The sequence below is a fragment of the Rhincodon typus genome, chromosome 40 (genome assembly GCF_021869965.1).
Source record: "Rhincodon typus isolate 14 chromosome 40, sRhiTyp1.1, whole genome shotgun sequence".
NCBI classification, from domain to species: Eukaryota; Metazoa; Chordata; class Chondrichthyes; order Orectolobiformes; family Rhincodontidae; genus Rhincodon; species Rhincodon typus.
In genome coordinates this window covers 5,470,896-5,483,915 of record NC_063371.1, presented here as the reverse complement: position 1 = coordinate 5,483,915, position 13,020 = coordinate 5,470,896, and the positions used below count along the sequence as shown (strand labels likewise).

The 13,020-nt window shown below is 45.3% G+C and overlaps 1 protein-coding gene across 1 annotated transcript in view; it reads left to right on the top strand.

Moving 5' to 3' along the window:
• LOC109930709 (disintegrin and metalloproteinase domain-containing protein 9) overlaps positions 1–13,020 on the top strand; it is a 109,020-nt gene that overhangs the window by 33,758 nt on the left and 62,242 nt on the right. The window contains exon 3 of the mRNA XM_048618762.1: positions 10,469–10,533. Coding sequence (XP_048474719.1) covers positions 10,469–10,533 — 65 coding nt within the window. The remainder of the gene's footprint in view (positions 1–10,468; positions 10,534–13,020) is intronic.

Genomic DNA, 13,020 nt, shown 5'->3' with positions numbered 1-13,020 from the left:
ATGGGATACCAGCCTCTGTGGAGTTATTTCTGTGGCGATGAGAATAAAGCATGCTCCTGAAGAAAATTGCTTGCAACAGTCATCTTTGAGTTCAAGTAAGCATTTCTGGATCGTGCTGTTATTTGGGAAGCTTGACTCGTTCGATCCTCCGTTGAGGACTAGGCCCAGTATGTGGAAAGAGTGCATTTTTTTCCTCCGGGCAGATGAAATTAGCAGATGAGTAATTCTGCTGACAGCTTGTGGACCCACAGTTATTTCGGTTATTTGAAGCCCAACTTTCCTCGAGGCACCAGATATGAAAACCTTTCAAGACTTGATGGGTTGGGTTAAGAAATATTATGACCCAAGCCGCCTCTAATTCTGAGATGCTGTCATTTTTACTTGGCAATTCGAGAACCAAGGAATCCATATCAGGAAACTTGACTCGGTTAAGAAGACTGATAGAGGCATGTGACTTTATTTTAACCCTTAATGAGATGCTGAGAAACCATTTGGTATATGGGATTAATGCAAAAGCACCTACTAGTTGAAGCCCAACTGAACTTGAGAGAGGCACTACAACTGGCTTTGTCATTTAGAAAATGCGGCAAGTGGAGCACATGGGTTACAGGGTATTCCAATGGAAGTGGACACCCTCGCCAATCCAACTGAGCTTGGGGAACACAAGTGAAGGCAATTGCATAGCCTCATGCAGGACATGTCCTGAACAGTGGGACTCTGGGTCAGCTCACAGCAAAACCTCAAAACTAAAGCAAGCCTTGGCCAAACAGTTAAAATTTTCTTCAGGATCTGGGCCGGCAAGCCAGTATGCAGACTTTGCACAGCAAAAGAGTTCTACCAGACTTAAATTGAGTGAAAGAACTTAAGCCGGTATCCACGACAATGCACGCACTGGAAAGACCACCTACATCTGGTTTGAAACAGTTAAGTTCCTGAGCAACGTCCAAAACAAAACTAACTAAAATAAACATCTACCGAATTGGTCACCCAGTTCTAATGGTGGTTGATTCCGGCATGGCTGTTTCAGTGACCATAAAACCAGTCTTTAAGAAAATTCACACTGGACTTGAATCCTCAAGTTTGTACAAGACCTTGGCTTGACTGAGTACCTTTCCTGGGGAACCATTGCAGATTAAGGGTACAATTTCGGTTCCAGCCTCTAATGAGAAGCTCTGAGTTCTGAGGAAGGGTCACCGGACCCGAAACGTTAACTCTGTTTTCTCCTCCACAGATGCTGCCAGACCTGCTGAGCTTTTCCAGCAACTTTGTTTTTGTTTCTTATGAGAAGCAGCTGGTTCAGTTAGCACTGATCATAGTAAAAGGCTCTGGCTGAAGCTTAATGGGGCAAAATTGTTTTAGAAAAATTAATCTAGACTGGCTCAACATAGTTTGAGTAGAAAATGGCTGCCTGAGTGAACACCTATTTAAACACCTGGAAGATTTTCAGGAAGGTCTAGGGAGTATCAAAGGAACCAAGGCCACTTTGCATGTTGTCCAGGAAGCATTTCATGATCTGCAAATCCTGGGGGCTGGAAAGCGAAGGAATTACGAAACTAGTACAGTTTGCGGAATGGGCGGAACTAGTTGTACCGATAGACAAGCTCAACAGGTCTGTCTGCTTCTGTGGGGATTTTAAACATACAGTAAACTGCTTTTCACAGCTGGATAAATTCCCAATCCCTTGCATCAAGGATTTATACACGAAGCTGGCAGGGAGGGCTGTCCTTCACGAAGCTGGGCATGAACCGTGAGTGCTTGCAATTGCTGTTAGATGAGGAATCTCAGAAGTATGCTACAATTAATACCCATAATGCTTGGTACCAATATACGAGACTGCCATTCGGGCTATCATCAGCCTGGCAATTTTTCAGCAGGCAGTGGAGATATTTTACAAGGTCTACCCCCCACCCCAGTCTCCATTTATCCAGAGGACGTGCTAAAAACAAAGAAGACCAATAAGGAGCACTTAGAGAACTTGGATATAGTACATAGACATTTCTCCCTGGGGATATGCCTTAGAAGGGAAGAACTGTGTGTTCCTGGTACCACAAGTTACCTACTTGGACAACAGAGCTGTCACAACTTGGTCACACCTGTTGGAAGATAAAGTGAGGGCGATGAAAAGATGCCTTGGCTCCCATGTCTGTTCCGGAGGTTATGTCTTTCCTTGGGCTGATGAATTATTACACAGAGTTCGTACATAGCCTGGCCTCCATTCTGGCACCTTTGCATCAACTCCTAAAAAAGGGCCAGCTTTAGAAACGATTGCGTAGTCAAGCAATAGCTTTCAGGGAAGTGAAGAAAAAGCGATCATCCTCCAAGATATTGGCACACCATGATCCCAAGTGAGATCTGGTATTGTTACATGATGCTTCCCCGTACGCCATTGGGATGGTAGTAGCTCATCGGTGGCCCAATGGAGAGGAACACCTAATAATGTATGCATCCAGGACTTTGGCTAATGCAGTGAATAAATATGTCCAGATAGAGAAGTAAGGTTTGGCAGTCATATTTGGAATCCAGAAGTTCCACCAATACTTTTATGGATGTAAATAATAATGGACCACAAACCTCTGTTAGATTTACTTAAAGGGGACAAGGCAGTGCCACCATTAGCATCCAGCTGAATTCAGTGGTGGGCTCTAATACTAAGTGTGTATAATTACAAGTTGGAACACCATCCGGGAGGCCAAGTAGCGAATGTGGATGCACTGAGCTGCCTCCGATGGCAGATACACCACCGGTGGTCCTGCCACTGGAAGAACCCTTAATGGTTTTAAATTTTCTAGACAAACTTCCAGTCACAGATGACAATATCAGACATCGGATGCAAAAAGATCTAAAACTGAAACAGCTGGTGATAATGGGAGAAACCAAATAGTGCACAACCAAATGTGAAATCTTTTAGGACCTGGAGAGGCCAGATCACAAGAGAGGATGGTATTTTATTATGGGGAGCAAGAGTGATTGTTGGTGGCCTCCAGTTACTGGCTGAACACCACCAGGGTCATCCAGGGATTTCCAAAATGAAGATATGGGTGAGCATTCATGTCTGGGGGGTCGCGGATTGGATACAGGCATAATTGCATTGGTGGGGCAGTGCCCAGAGCGCCGACAAGGACAAAAATTACTGCTGCCCTACATGTAGCTCCCCTACATACATGGGAATGGCCGGGTAAACCCTGGAATCAGTTGCACATTGACTATCGAGGTCCTTTTATGGGCTCAATGTTCTTAGTCATTATGGACGCCCACTGAGTGGTTGGATGAGCATAGATTTTATTAATCAAACGTGGAGATGACAATAGAAAAACTGCGTGAATTTTTTGCATTACAGTTCTGGAAGTGTTGTTAATAGATAATGGGAATTTGAGTATTTCCCAAAGTCAAATGGCATTCGACACATAAGGACAGCTCCTTACCATCCATCGTCAAATGGTCTGGCAGAAAGAGCAATCCAAACTTTGAAGTCAGGCTGAAAGAAACAGCCTACAGCTTCACTAGATACTGAACTGTCCCCATTCCTATTTGATCACAGGACCACCCCTCATACGACTATAGGGATAGTTCCAGCCGAGTTGTTAATGGGAAGAAGATTTCGCACCAGATTAAATCTGATCTTCCCAGACCTGGGTGGGGAGGGTGAAACTGCATTGGGAATGCCAATGCTAGATACAAGACTCGGCTAAGCAAGAGAGAGAATTTATTTTAGGGGACAAAGTTTGGTGTTGAAACCACAGGAGTGGCCCTGTGTTGGTAATAGGCATGGTTGATGCGAGGCCGTGTCCAGTGAATCTTAAAGTTGGGGGAGGTGTGATGGTCCTGGACAAGCACGTGGACCATATGAAAGCTGCAAATTCAGAAACGGGGTGGGAGAAAAATGTGCCCAGCTCCTTGGAACAGTTGGAAAGACTGGCGGAACATGTGTTCCCCCTCTCTATCTAGAGTTGAAGAGACCTCGGAATCTGAGGTGTGCATGGCAGATGTCACTGCCTCGATGCCTTTGCCGTCTGAAGAGGAGAATAAATTTCTTGCAAGACACTTCGGGCACAAGAGGCGAGCTAGTGTGCATATCCAAGGCAGAGTCCTGGGAACCTGACGTGGTGCTAAGATACCCAAGAGGAACTATGAAAAGAAAACAGGCCCCTGTCCTTGGACTCAGAGGGGTTGGGATGTAGTGATTGTAATGAGGTCTACCAGGAAGACCTCGTAGAATATGAGTTCCATGGTTGGCTGTTAATCTGGTCCAATCAGGAAGCCCTGGCTGACAGATGAGAACAGGAGTGTCAGACATCCTGTTCCCTCTGAGATGACTCTGAGGGAGCTGTATCAGGGTCAAGGATTCTCCACATGTAAATGAAAGGTGACTTGGTGATGGGATACTGGCCTATGTGGAGTTATTTCAGTAATTCTTGTATACTTGCTGATCCTATGTAGTCAGTTTTAGATTCATGTCCCTCTGGCGTAAACCTTCAACAATGCATTTCAAATGATAAATCTGTGTTTTCTTCAGTTACATTGCATTGTGACCCAGACGATTCCTCATCTCTTTGCTGACTAAAACTGTAAAGTCTGTCATGACATGGTACCCCGTGATTGCAAAAAGCAACGTGATCTGTTCAAAAGATCTCTTATACTTTTGACTTTGTCAATGAAGCAATACAAGGAATGTCTGAGTAAAATTAAACTGTGATATTTTTGGGTCAACTTATAAGTTATAAATAGACCACGAGGTAGGCCTGTAAGTTTGAACCAGGAACAATTTAGAACACATCTTTACAGATACACAGTCAAACCAAGACTCACCCAAAGCTCCTGCTCCAGATCATCTGACCCACTCTCTTTAAAGGGACAGCAAGCACACCTAACTGCACACATAGCACCTATCCTACTTGATTTCAAAAACTCCCACTCATGAACATGTGTACAGGAATTGTAAATATTAAAGAAGCATCATAGCCAGCATAGGTACATAGTTGTGAATATTTACAAAAACACGGAAAACATGCGCAAATGACCACTTATCACCCCCAAAGGCTTTAATGAAGTCCATGTAAACCACATCACTTGCACTACTCTTTGCAATGTATTTCATAACTTTTTTTAAAGATCTCAATTAAATTAATTAGACAGGATCTCCCTCTAACAAATCAATGCTGACTATACAAGTATTGATTAATCCTGTCCTTCAGAATTTTTTGCCAATCATTTCCCTGCCACTGACCTCCAGCTAACTGGTCTGTAATTGCTTGGCTTATCCCTGCTGCCCGTCTTGAACAAAAGAGCCACATGAGCTAACCTCCACGAATATTATTCTTCTCCTGTTGCCAAGCAAAGAAATAAATGTCTCTGCCAGGGCTCCAGCAATCTACTCTCTTGCCTTCCATTGCAGCATGGGATACATGTCATCAAACCCTTGGGATTGATGCACCTGTATGCCTACTAAAACCTCCAATTAATCCTCCTCCTTATTAATCTTAATGTGTTTTCGAAGGCATCCCAAATGAAACCCCCAGCTATAATGTCTTTCTCATGTGAACATGGATGAGAAGTCTTCATTTAAGACCTCATCCACGTTCACTGGCTTCATGCACAGGTTGCCCCTTTCAGTCTCTTATAGGTTCCACCCTTGCCTGGTGATTCTTTTATTCTTAATATACTGATTAAAAAGCCTCGGAGTTTTCCTGATCCTGTCTGTGAAAGATATTTTGTGGCCCCTCTATGCCCTCCTAATTTACTTTTTAAGCAACCTGCTACACTGCCTATACTTCAAAAGGCCTTCCTGTTTTTAATGCACTGTATCTGATGTATGCTTCCTTTTTCGTTATCAAACTTGTGACATCCAGGGTTCCCTGGACATGCTGTTCTTGACCTTTACTCTTAGAGAAACGCGCTGGTCCTGAATTCTTACTGTCCTACTTTTTTAATAATTCCACTTTACAAATATGGGCTTACCTGTAAGTAGCAGCTGCCAGCCTATATTTGCTATATATTGAAATCAGTCATCCCCCAATTTAGACACTTGATTGATATATTATCCATATCCCTTTCCATAATGACTGATACTTAAGAGTTATAGTCACTATCCCTGAAATGTTCGTCCACTGAAACTTTGACCACTTGACTGGCTTAATTTCCCTGGATGAGGTCTAGCACTGCCCCATCTCTAATAGGACTATCTACATACTGGCACAAAAAACTCTCCTGGGTGCACTTTACAAAGTCCACCCCATCTGACCCTTTCACACGAGTTACCAATTAATATTCTGAAAGTTGAAGTACCTCATTACTATTTCTGTTTCTCTCACACTTTTTGTGTGATTTGCTTACATGTCTGCTCCTCTATCTCTTTCTGACTGTTAGGAGACCTGTAGGAAAACCCCAGCAGGGTAATTGCCCCTTTTTTCTTTCTAAGCTCTAACCAGATGGCATCATTTCATACGCATCTCCAAGGTGTCCCCATTACTGCAGTGATAGTTTCCTTTATCAACAATACAACACCGTCACCTTACATCCCCCACTATTGTACCTGAAACTTCTACACCTTGGAATGTTGAGCTGCTGTTCTGTTCTACCTCCAACTATGTCTCAGTGATTGCAACAGTATGATATTCCTACATGCTGATCAATGCTGTATGTTCATCTATCTTACCAGTCAAGCAGCTTAGATTAAAATAGATACAGTTTAGCTTTCCAGATCTCCCATGCGCCTTATCCTGCCCATGTCTTCTCCAGCTTTCTCAGCATTCCTTCCACATCTGTTTGGGTTTTGCTCCTGGCGTTCCATCTGTTCTGTGCCCTATCCTCTGGCCAATCCGTGTAAAACCGCCCCAAATGCATGACTCAACCTTCCAGCAAGGATACTGCACTCATTCTGGTTCAGGTGCAACTTGTACAGGTCCCAGCTACCCTAGAAACTGTCCCACTGATCCAAAAATCTAGAGCCCTCCCTCCTGTATCTTCCCTTTTGCCACGTGGCCACCTGACTGTTTGTTTGTTTTTCCTATTCCTACATCAGAAGCATGTGGCACTGGAAGTATTCTGGACATGCCCACCTTAGTAGTCTTCCTCTTTAATCTATGACTTTGCTCCCTAAATTTCCGCTGCAAAACCTCATTTCTCTTTTTTTACCTATATTGTCAGCACCGACATGTACCACAACAGCTGGCTGTACACCCTCCCTCTTCAGAATGCCCTGCAGGCACTCTGAGACATATCCAACCCCAGCACCAGGGAGGTAACATACCATTCAAGATTCTCATTTGCTGCCTCAGAACCTCCTGTCAGCTCCCTTCACAATTGAGTCTCCTATCACAAAAGTTCTCTCCCTTGTCCTTTTCCTGCAGCAAAGCTAACTGTGGTGCCACAAACTTTCTTGCTGCTGCTTCCCTCTCCAACAGTATCCAAAACACACGATCTATTTGAGAGAGAACTGGCCATAGGGACTCCTGCACTGCCTGTCCATGCTTACTAGTTTTCCTGCTAGTCACCCAAATATTTTTGCCTGCACAGCCCTTACTTGTGATGTGACCAGCTCATTAAATGTGCATAATGTCCTATACATCATGGCTGCTCCATAATGAGTCCATCCATAACTCCAGCCACTCCATGTGGCTAAACAGAGCTGCAGCTGAAAACACTTCCCGTAGACATCGAGGGAAGAGGGTCTCTGCCTGCTCCTGCCCCACTGAACTTATCTCCACTTATCTCCACTCCATTTTCTCCCCCTTGGTCCAGGAACTCCCTATGTACATCCGTGACACCACCCACGCCCTCCACCTCCTCCAGAACTTCCAATTCCCTGGTCCCCAACGCTTCATCTTTACCATGAACATCCAGTCCCTATATACTTGCATTCCCCATGCAGATGGCCTAAAGGCCCTCCGCTTCTTCCTGTCCCGCAGGCCCGATCAGTTCCCCCTCCACTGACACCCTTATCTGCTTAGCTGAACTCGTCCTCACCCTTAACAACTTCTCCTTCAATTCCTCCCACTTCCTACAGACAAATGGGGTAGCCATAGGTACCCGCATGGGGCCAAGCTATGCCTGCCTCTTTGTAGGTTACTTGGAACAATCCCTCTTCCGCAGCTACACTGGCCCCATCCCCCACCTCTTCCTCCGTTATATAGATCACTGTATTGGTGCCACCTTGTGCTCCCACGAGGAGCTCGAACAGTTCATCCACTTCACTAACACCTTCCACCCCAACCTTAAGTTCACCTGGACCATCTCCGATACCTCTCTCTCTCTCCTTCCTGGACCTCTCTGTTTCCATCTCTGGCAACCACCTGGAAACCGATATCTATTTCAAGCCTACCGACTCCCACAGCTACCTAGAATACACCTCCTGTCACCCACCTTCCTGCAAGAATGCCATTCCCTATTCCTAATTCCTTCGCCTCTGCCGCATCTGCTCCCGAGATGAGGCGTTCCACTCCCGGACATCCCAGATGCCCTCGTTTTTCAAGGACCGCAATTTCTCCTCCACGGTGGTTGAAAACGCCCTTGACTGCATCTCTCGCATTTCCCGCAACTCATCTCTCACACCCCCTCCCCGCAATAACAACAAAAACAGAATCCCCCTCGTCCTCACGTACCACCCCACCAACCTCTGGATTCAATGCATCATCCTCCGCTACTTCCGCCACCTGCAATCCCCCCCCACCACCAAGGAATCTCCCCCCCCCCCCCCACCCTTATCTGCCTTCTGGAGGGACCGCTCCTTTCGTGACCCCCTTGTCCGCTCCACACTCCCCACCAGCCCCACCACCCCCGGCACTTTTCCCTGCAATCGCAGGAAGTGCTATATCTGCCCCTACACCTCCTTACACATCAAACAGATGTTCACCTGCACATCTGCTAATGTGGTATACTATATGTGCTGTTCCCAATGTGGCCTCCTCTACATCGGGGAAACCAAGCGGAGACTTGGAGACTGCTTTGTGGAACACCTACGCTCAGTTCGCGACAAACGACTGCACCTCCCAGTCGCGGACCACTTCAAACCACCACCCCCCCCACCCCCGCAACTCCTTGGCCGACATGTCTATCCTGAGCCTCCTCCAGTGCTACTACGATACCACCTGAAGGTTGCAAGAACGGAACCTCATATTTCGCTTGGGAACCCTGCAGCCCAATGGTTTCAATGTACACTTCACAAGCTTCAAAATCTCCTCTCCCCCTACTGCATCCCAAAACCAGCCCAGCTCGTCCCCGCCCCCTTGACCTGTCCGTCTTTTCTCCCACCTATCCACTCCTCCCACCTCAACCCCCACCCCCACGTCCTACCTACCAGCCTTGTCCCCGCCCCCTTGACCTGTCCATCTTCCCTTGACTGACCAACCCCCATTCTAACTCTCCACCTACACTCACCTTTACTGGCTCCATCCCCACCTCCTTGACCTGTCTGTCTCCTCTCCACCTATCTGCTCCTTTATTCACCTTCCATCCGCCTTCCCCTCTCTCTCTCTTTATTTCTGAATCCCCTTGCCCTCCCCCACTTCTGAAGAAGGGTCCAGACCCGAAACGTCAGCTTTCCTGCTCCTCTGATGCTGCTTGGCCTGCTGTGTTCATCCAGCTCTACACCTTGTTATCTCCTGTAGATGTCGTCACCATAACACTGGAACGGTAGCTGAATTCCCACATATTGCACAGGAACATTCCATGTAGCCAGATTCTTCTGACATTGTGAACCTCATCAACATACGATAAACTCGGAAGCAATTATTTAACCTTAACTACTCACCAAATCAGACTTCTCTCTCTCTGCATCTCTCTGTTCTGAACAAACTACAAAGAAAGACTTGACACTCTCCCTACTCTCCCTAAAGCTGGTTGCTAATCAGATAATCCACTTGTGTCTTGTCACTTTTTTAATTGCGACATCACTTCGTGAGTTCCTCCTCTGGATTCAGGTTTACTCTGCTCTGGTCTGTTCCTGCTGCAGCTCCAAGTGAGCTTGAGTCAGGCCCCACTGTTTGCGCTTTTATCCAGAGGCTCGACGGCCTCTGTTCCCTAAGCTTACTCTGCTTTGCTCATTATCAGAGCTGAGACTCAAATCCACACCTTATGACAACATCACCATTAAATATTTGCTTCAGAGTGGATCAGCTTCAAGCTATTATCTTTGGACCATGTAGTGATTGATTTTTAAAGGGACCATCCTTTACAATACTGTTAGGAGGTCAGTTACTTAGCAAGTGAACAATGTTGGAAGTCAAAATACCAGTCCATTTTAAAATGTCAATATTGTAACTACCCCTGATGAGCAATTCCTGGATTTCATATGTCCAAGTAAGAGGTTTCACTGTACCTATATTATTCATGGAAAATATGTTGTCTGAAAGTTTTTATTTTATTTCTTAGTTTGTAGAAGTAATTGATCGCATCTTGTTTGCCAATAAATTATTTTAATTACTCCAAAAGGTTTTGCTAATCACTTTTCTCTTTCTTGTGCTGAATGCCTCAGGGCAGACTGTCATATTCCATTCAGGTGGAAGGCCGTGAGCACATTGTTCACATGAAGAGAAATGAGTAAGTATGATTTAATTCAAAAATGAGATAACGAGAGTCCAGAGACAGTATTTTCCTGTTAGGTTGAAGGGCAAGGCTGGTAGGGATAGGGAATGCTTGAGGACTACAGAAATTGAGCTTTTGGTCAAGAATAAGAAGGAAGCATATGTCATGTATAGACAGCAGAGATACAGTGAATCCCTAGAAGAGTATAAAGGCAGTGGAAATATAGGTAAGAGGGAAATCCGAAGGGCAAAAAGGGGACATGAGATAGCTTTGGCAAATACAGTTTAAAAATAATCCAAAGATATTCTATTAGTACATAAAGGGAAAAACAGGAACTAAGGAGAGAATAGGGCCCCTTAAACATCAGCAAGGCCACCTATGTGTGGAACCATAGGGGATGGGGGAGATACTAACCAAGTATTTTACATCACTGTTTACTGTGAAAAGGATTTGGAAGATAGAGAATGTGGGGAAATACATTGCAATATCTTGAAAAATGCCCATGTTACAGAGGAGGTGCTGGATCTCTTAAAACGCATAAAGGTGGATCTATCCCTGGGACCTCATCAGGTATACCCAAGAGCTTTGTGGAAAACTAGGGAAGAGATTGCTGGGCCCCTTGCTGAGATACTTGTACCATAGATAACCGCAGGTGAGGTGTCAGAAGACTTGGAGGTTGGCTAACGTGGTGCCACTATTTAAGAAAGGTGGTAGGGAAAAGCCAGGGAACTGTAGACCAATGAACTTGACACAGTGCTGGGGACAGGGTTTACATGTTATTTGGAAAGGCTAGGACTGATTAGGGATAGTCAACATGGCTTTGTGTGAGGGAAATTGTGTCTCACTAACTCGATTGAGTTTTTTGAAGAAGTAACAAAGAGGATTGATGAAGGCAGAGCAGTGGACATGATCTATATGGACTTCAATAAGGTTTTTGACAAGGTTCCTCATGGTAGACTGGTTAACGAGTTTAGATCACATGGAATGCAGGGAGAACTAGCCATTTGGATCCAGAACTCGCTCAAAGGTTGGAGACAGCGGTGGTGGAAGGTTGGTTTTCAGACTGGAGGCCTGTGACCAGTCGTGTGCCGCAAGGATCGGTGCTGGATCCACTGCTTTCTGTCATTTACATAAATGATTTGGAAGTGAACGTTGGAGGTATGATTAGTAAGTTTGTGGATGAGAACAAAATTGGAGATGTAGTGAACAGCGAAAAAGGTTACCTCAGTACAATGGAACCTTGATCACATGGGCCAATGGGCTGAGGAGTGGCAGATGGAGCTTGGTGAGGTGCTGGATTTTGGAAAAGCAAGTCAGGGCAGGACTTGTTTAGTTAATGGTAAGGTCCTGGAGAATGTTGCTGAACAAAGAGACCTTGCAGTGTAGGTTCATAGTTCCTTGAAAGTGGAGTTGCAGATAGATAGGACAGTGAAGAAGGCGTTTGGCAGTTATTGGTCAGTGCTTTCAGTATAGGAGTTGGAAGGTCATGTTGCGGCTGTACAGGACATTGGTTCGGCCACTTTTGGAATATCTCCCTGCTACAGGAAGGATGTTGTTAAATTTGAAAGGATGCAGAAAAGATTTACAAGGATATCGCTTGGGGTTGGAGCGATAGGGAGAGGCTGGGGGTATTTTTCCTGCAGTGCCATGCAAGGTAACCTTGAAGTGGTTTACAAAATCACGAGGGACACAGGTTTTTACTTGGGGTGGACGAGTCCAAAACTAGAGGGCATAGATTTAAGTTGAGAAGGGAAAGGCAACTTTTTTACGCAGAGGGTGGTGTGTGTATAGAATGAACTACCAGAGGAAGTGGTGGAGGCTAGTACAATTACAACATTTAAAACGCGTCTGGATGGGTACATGAATAGGAAAGGTTTCGATGGTATGGGTCAAATCCTGGCAAATGGGACAAAATTAATTTGGAATATTTGGTTAGCATCAATGAATTGGACCAAAGGGTCTTTTTCTGTGCTGTACATCTCTATGACTTTATATAATCCTACGATCTCCTGTAATTTACTGATTGAAGAGTCGTGAATGTTGGTGAACAATTAAACAACTCCATTGGAGGAGGAGGCTCCACCAATATCCCATTCTTCAATGGTGGAAGAGCCCAACACATTAGTGCAAAAGATAAGGCTGAAGCATTCGCAGCAATCTTCAGACAGCAATGCTGAGTGGATGAGCCACCTCGGCCTCCTCCAGTGGTCCCCAGCATTTTCGATACCAGTCTTCAGCCAAATTGATTCACTCCACAGTTGGAGACACAGGATAGTGCAACGGCAATGGACCCTGACAACATTCCAGCAGGGGTACTGATGGTTTGTGTTCTAGAACTAGCCACGCCCCTCACCAAGCTTTCCCAGTATCATTACAACACTGGCATCTAACTGACAATGTGGAAAATTGCCCAGGCGTGTCCTGTACACAAAAAAGCAAGACAATTCCAGCCTGGCCAATTACTGCCCCATCCATCTCCACTCGATCATCAGGCACGTAATG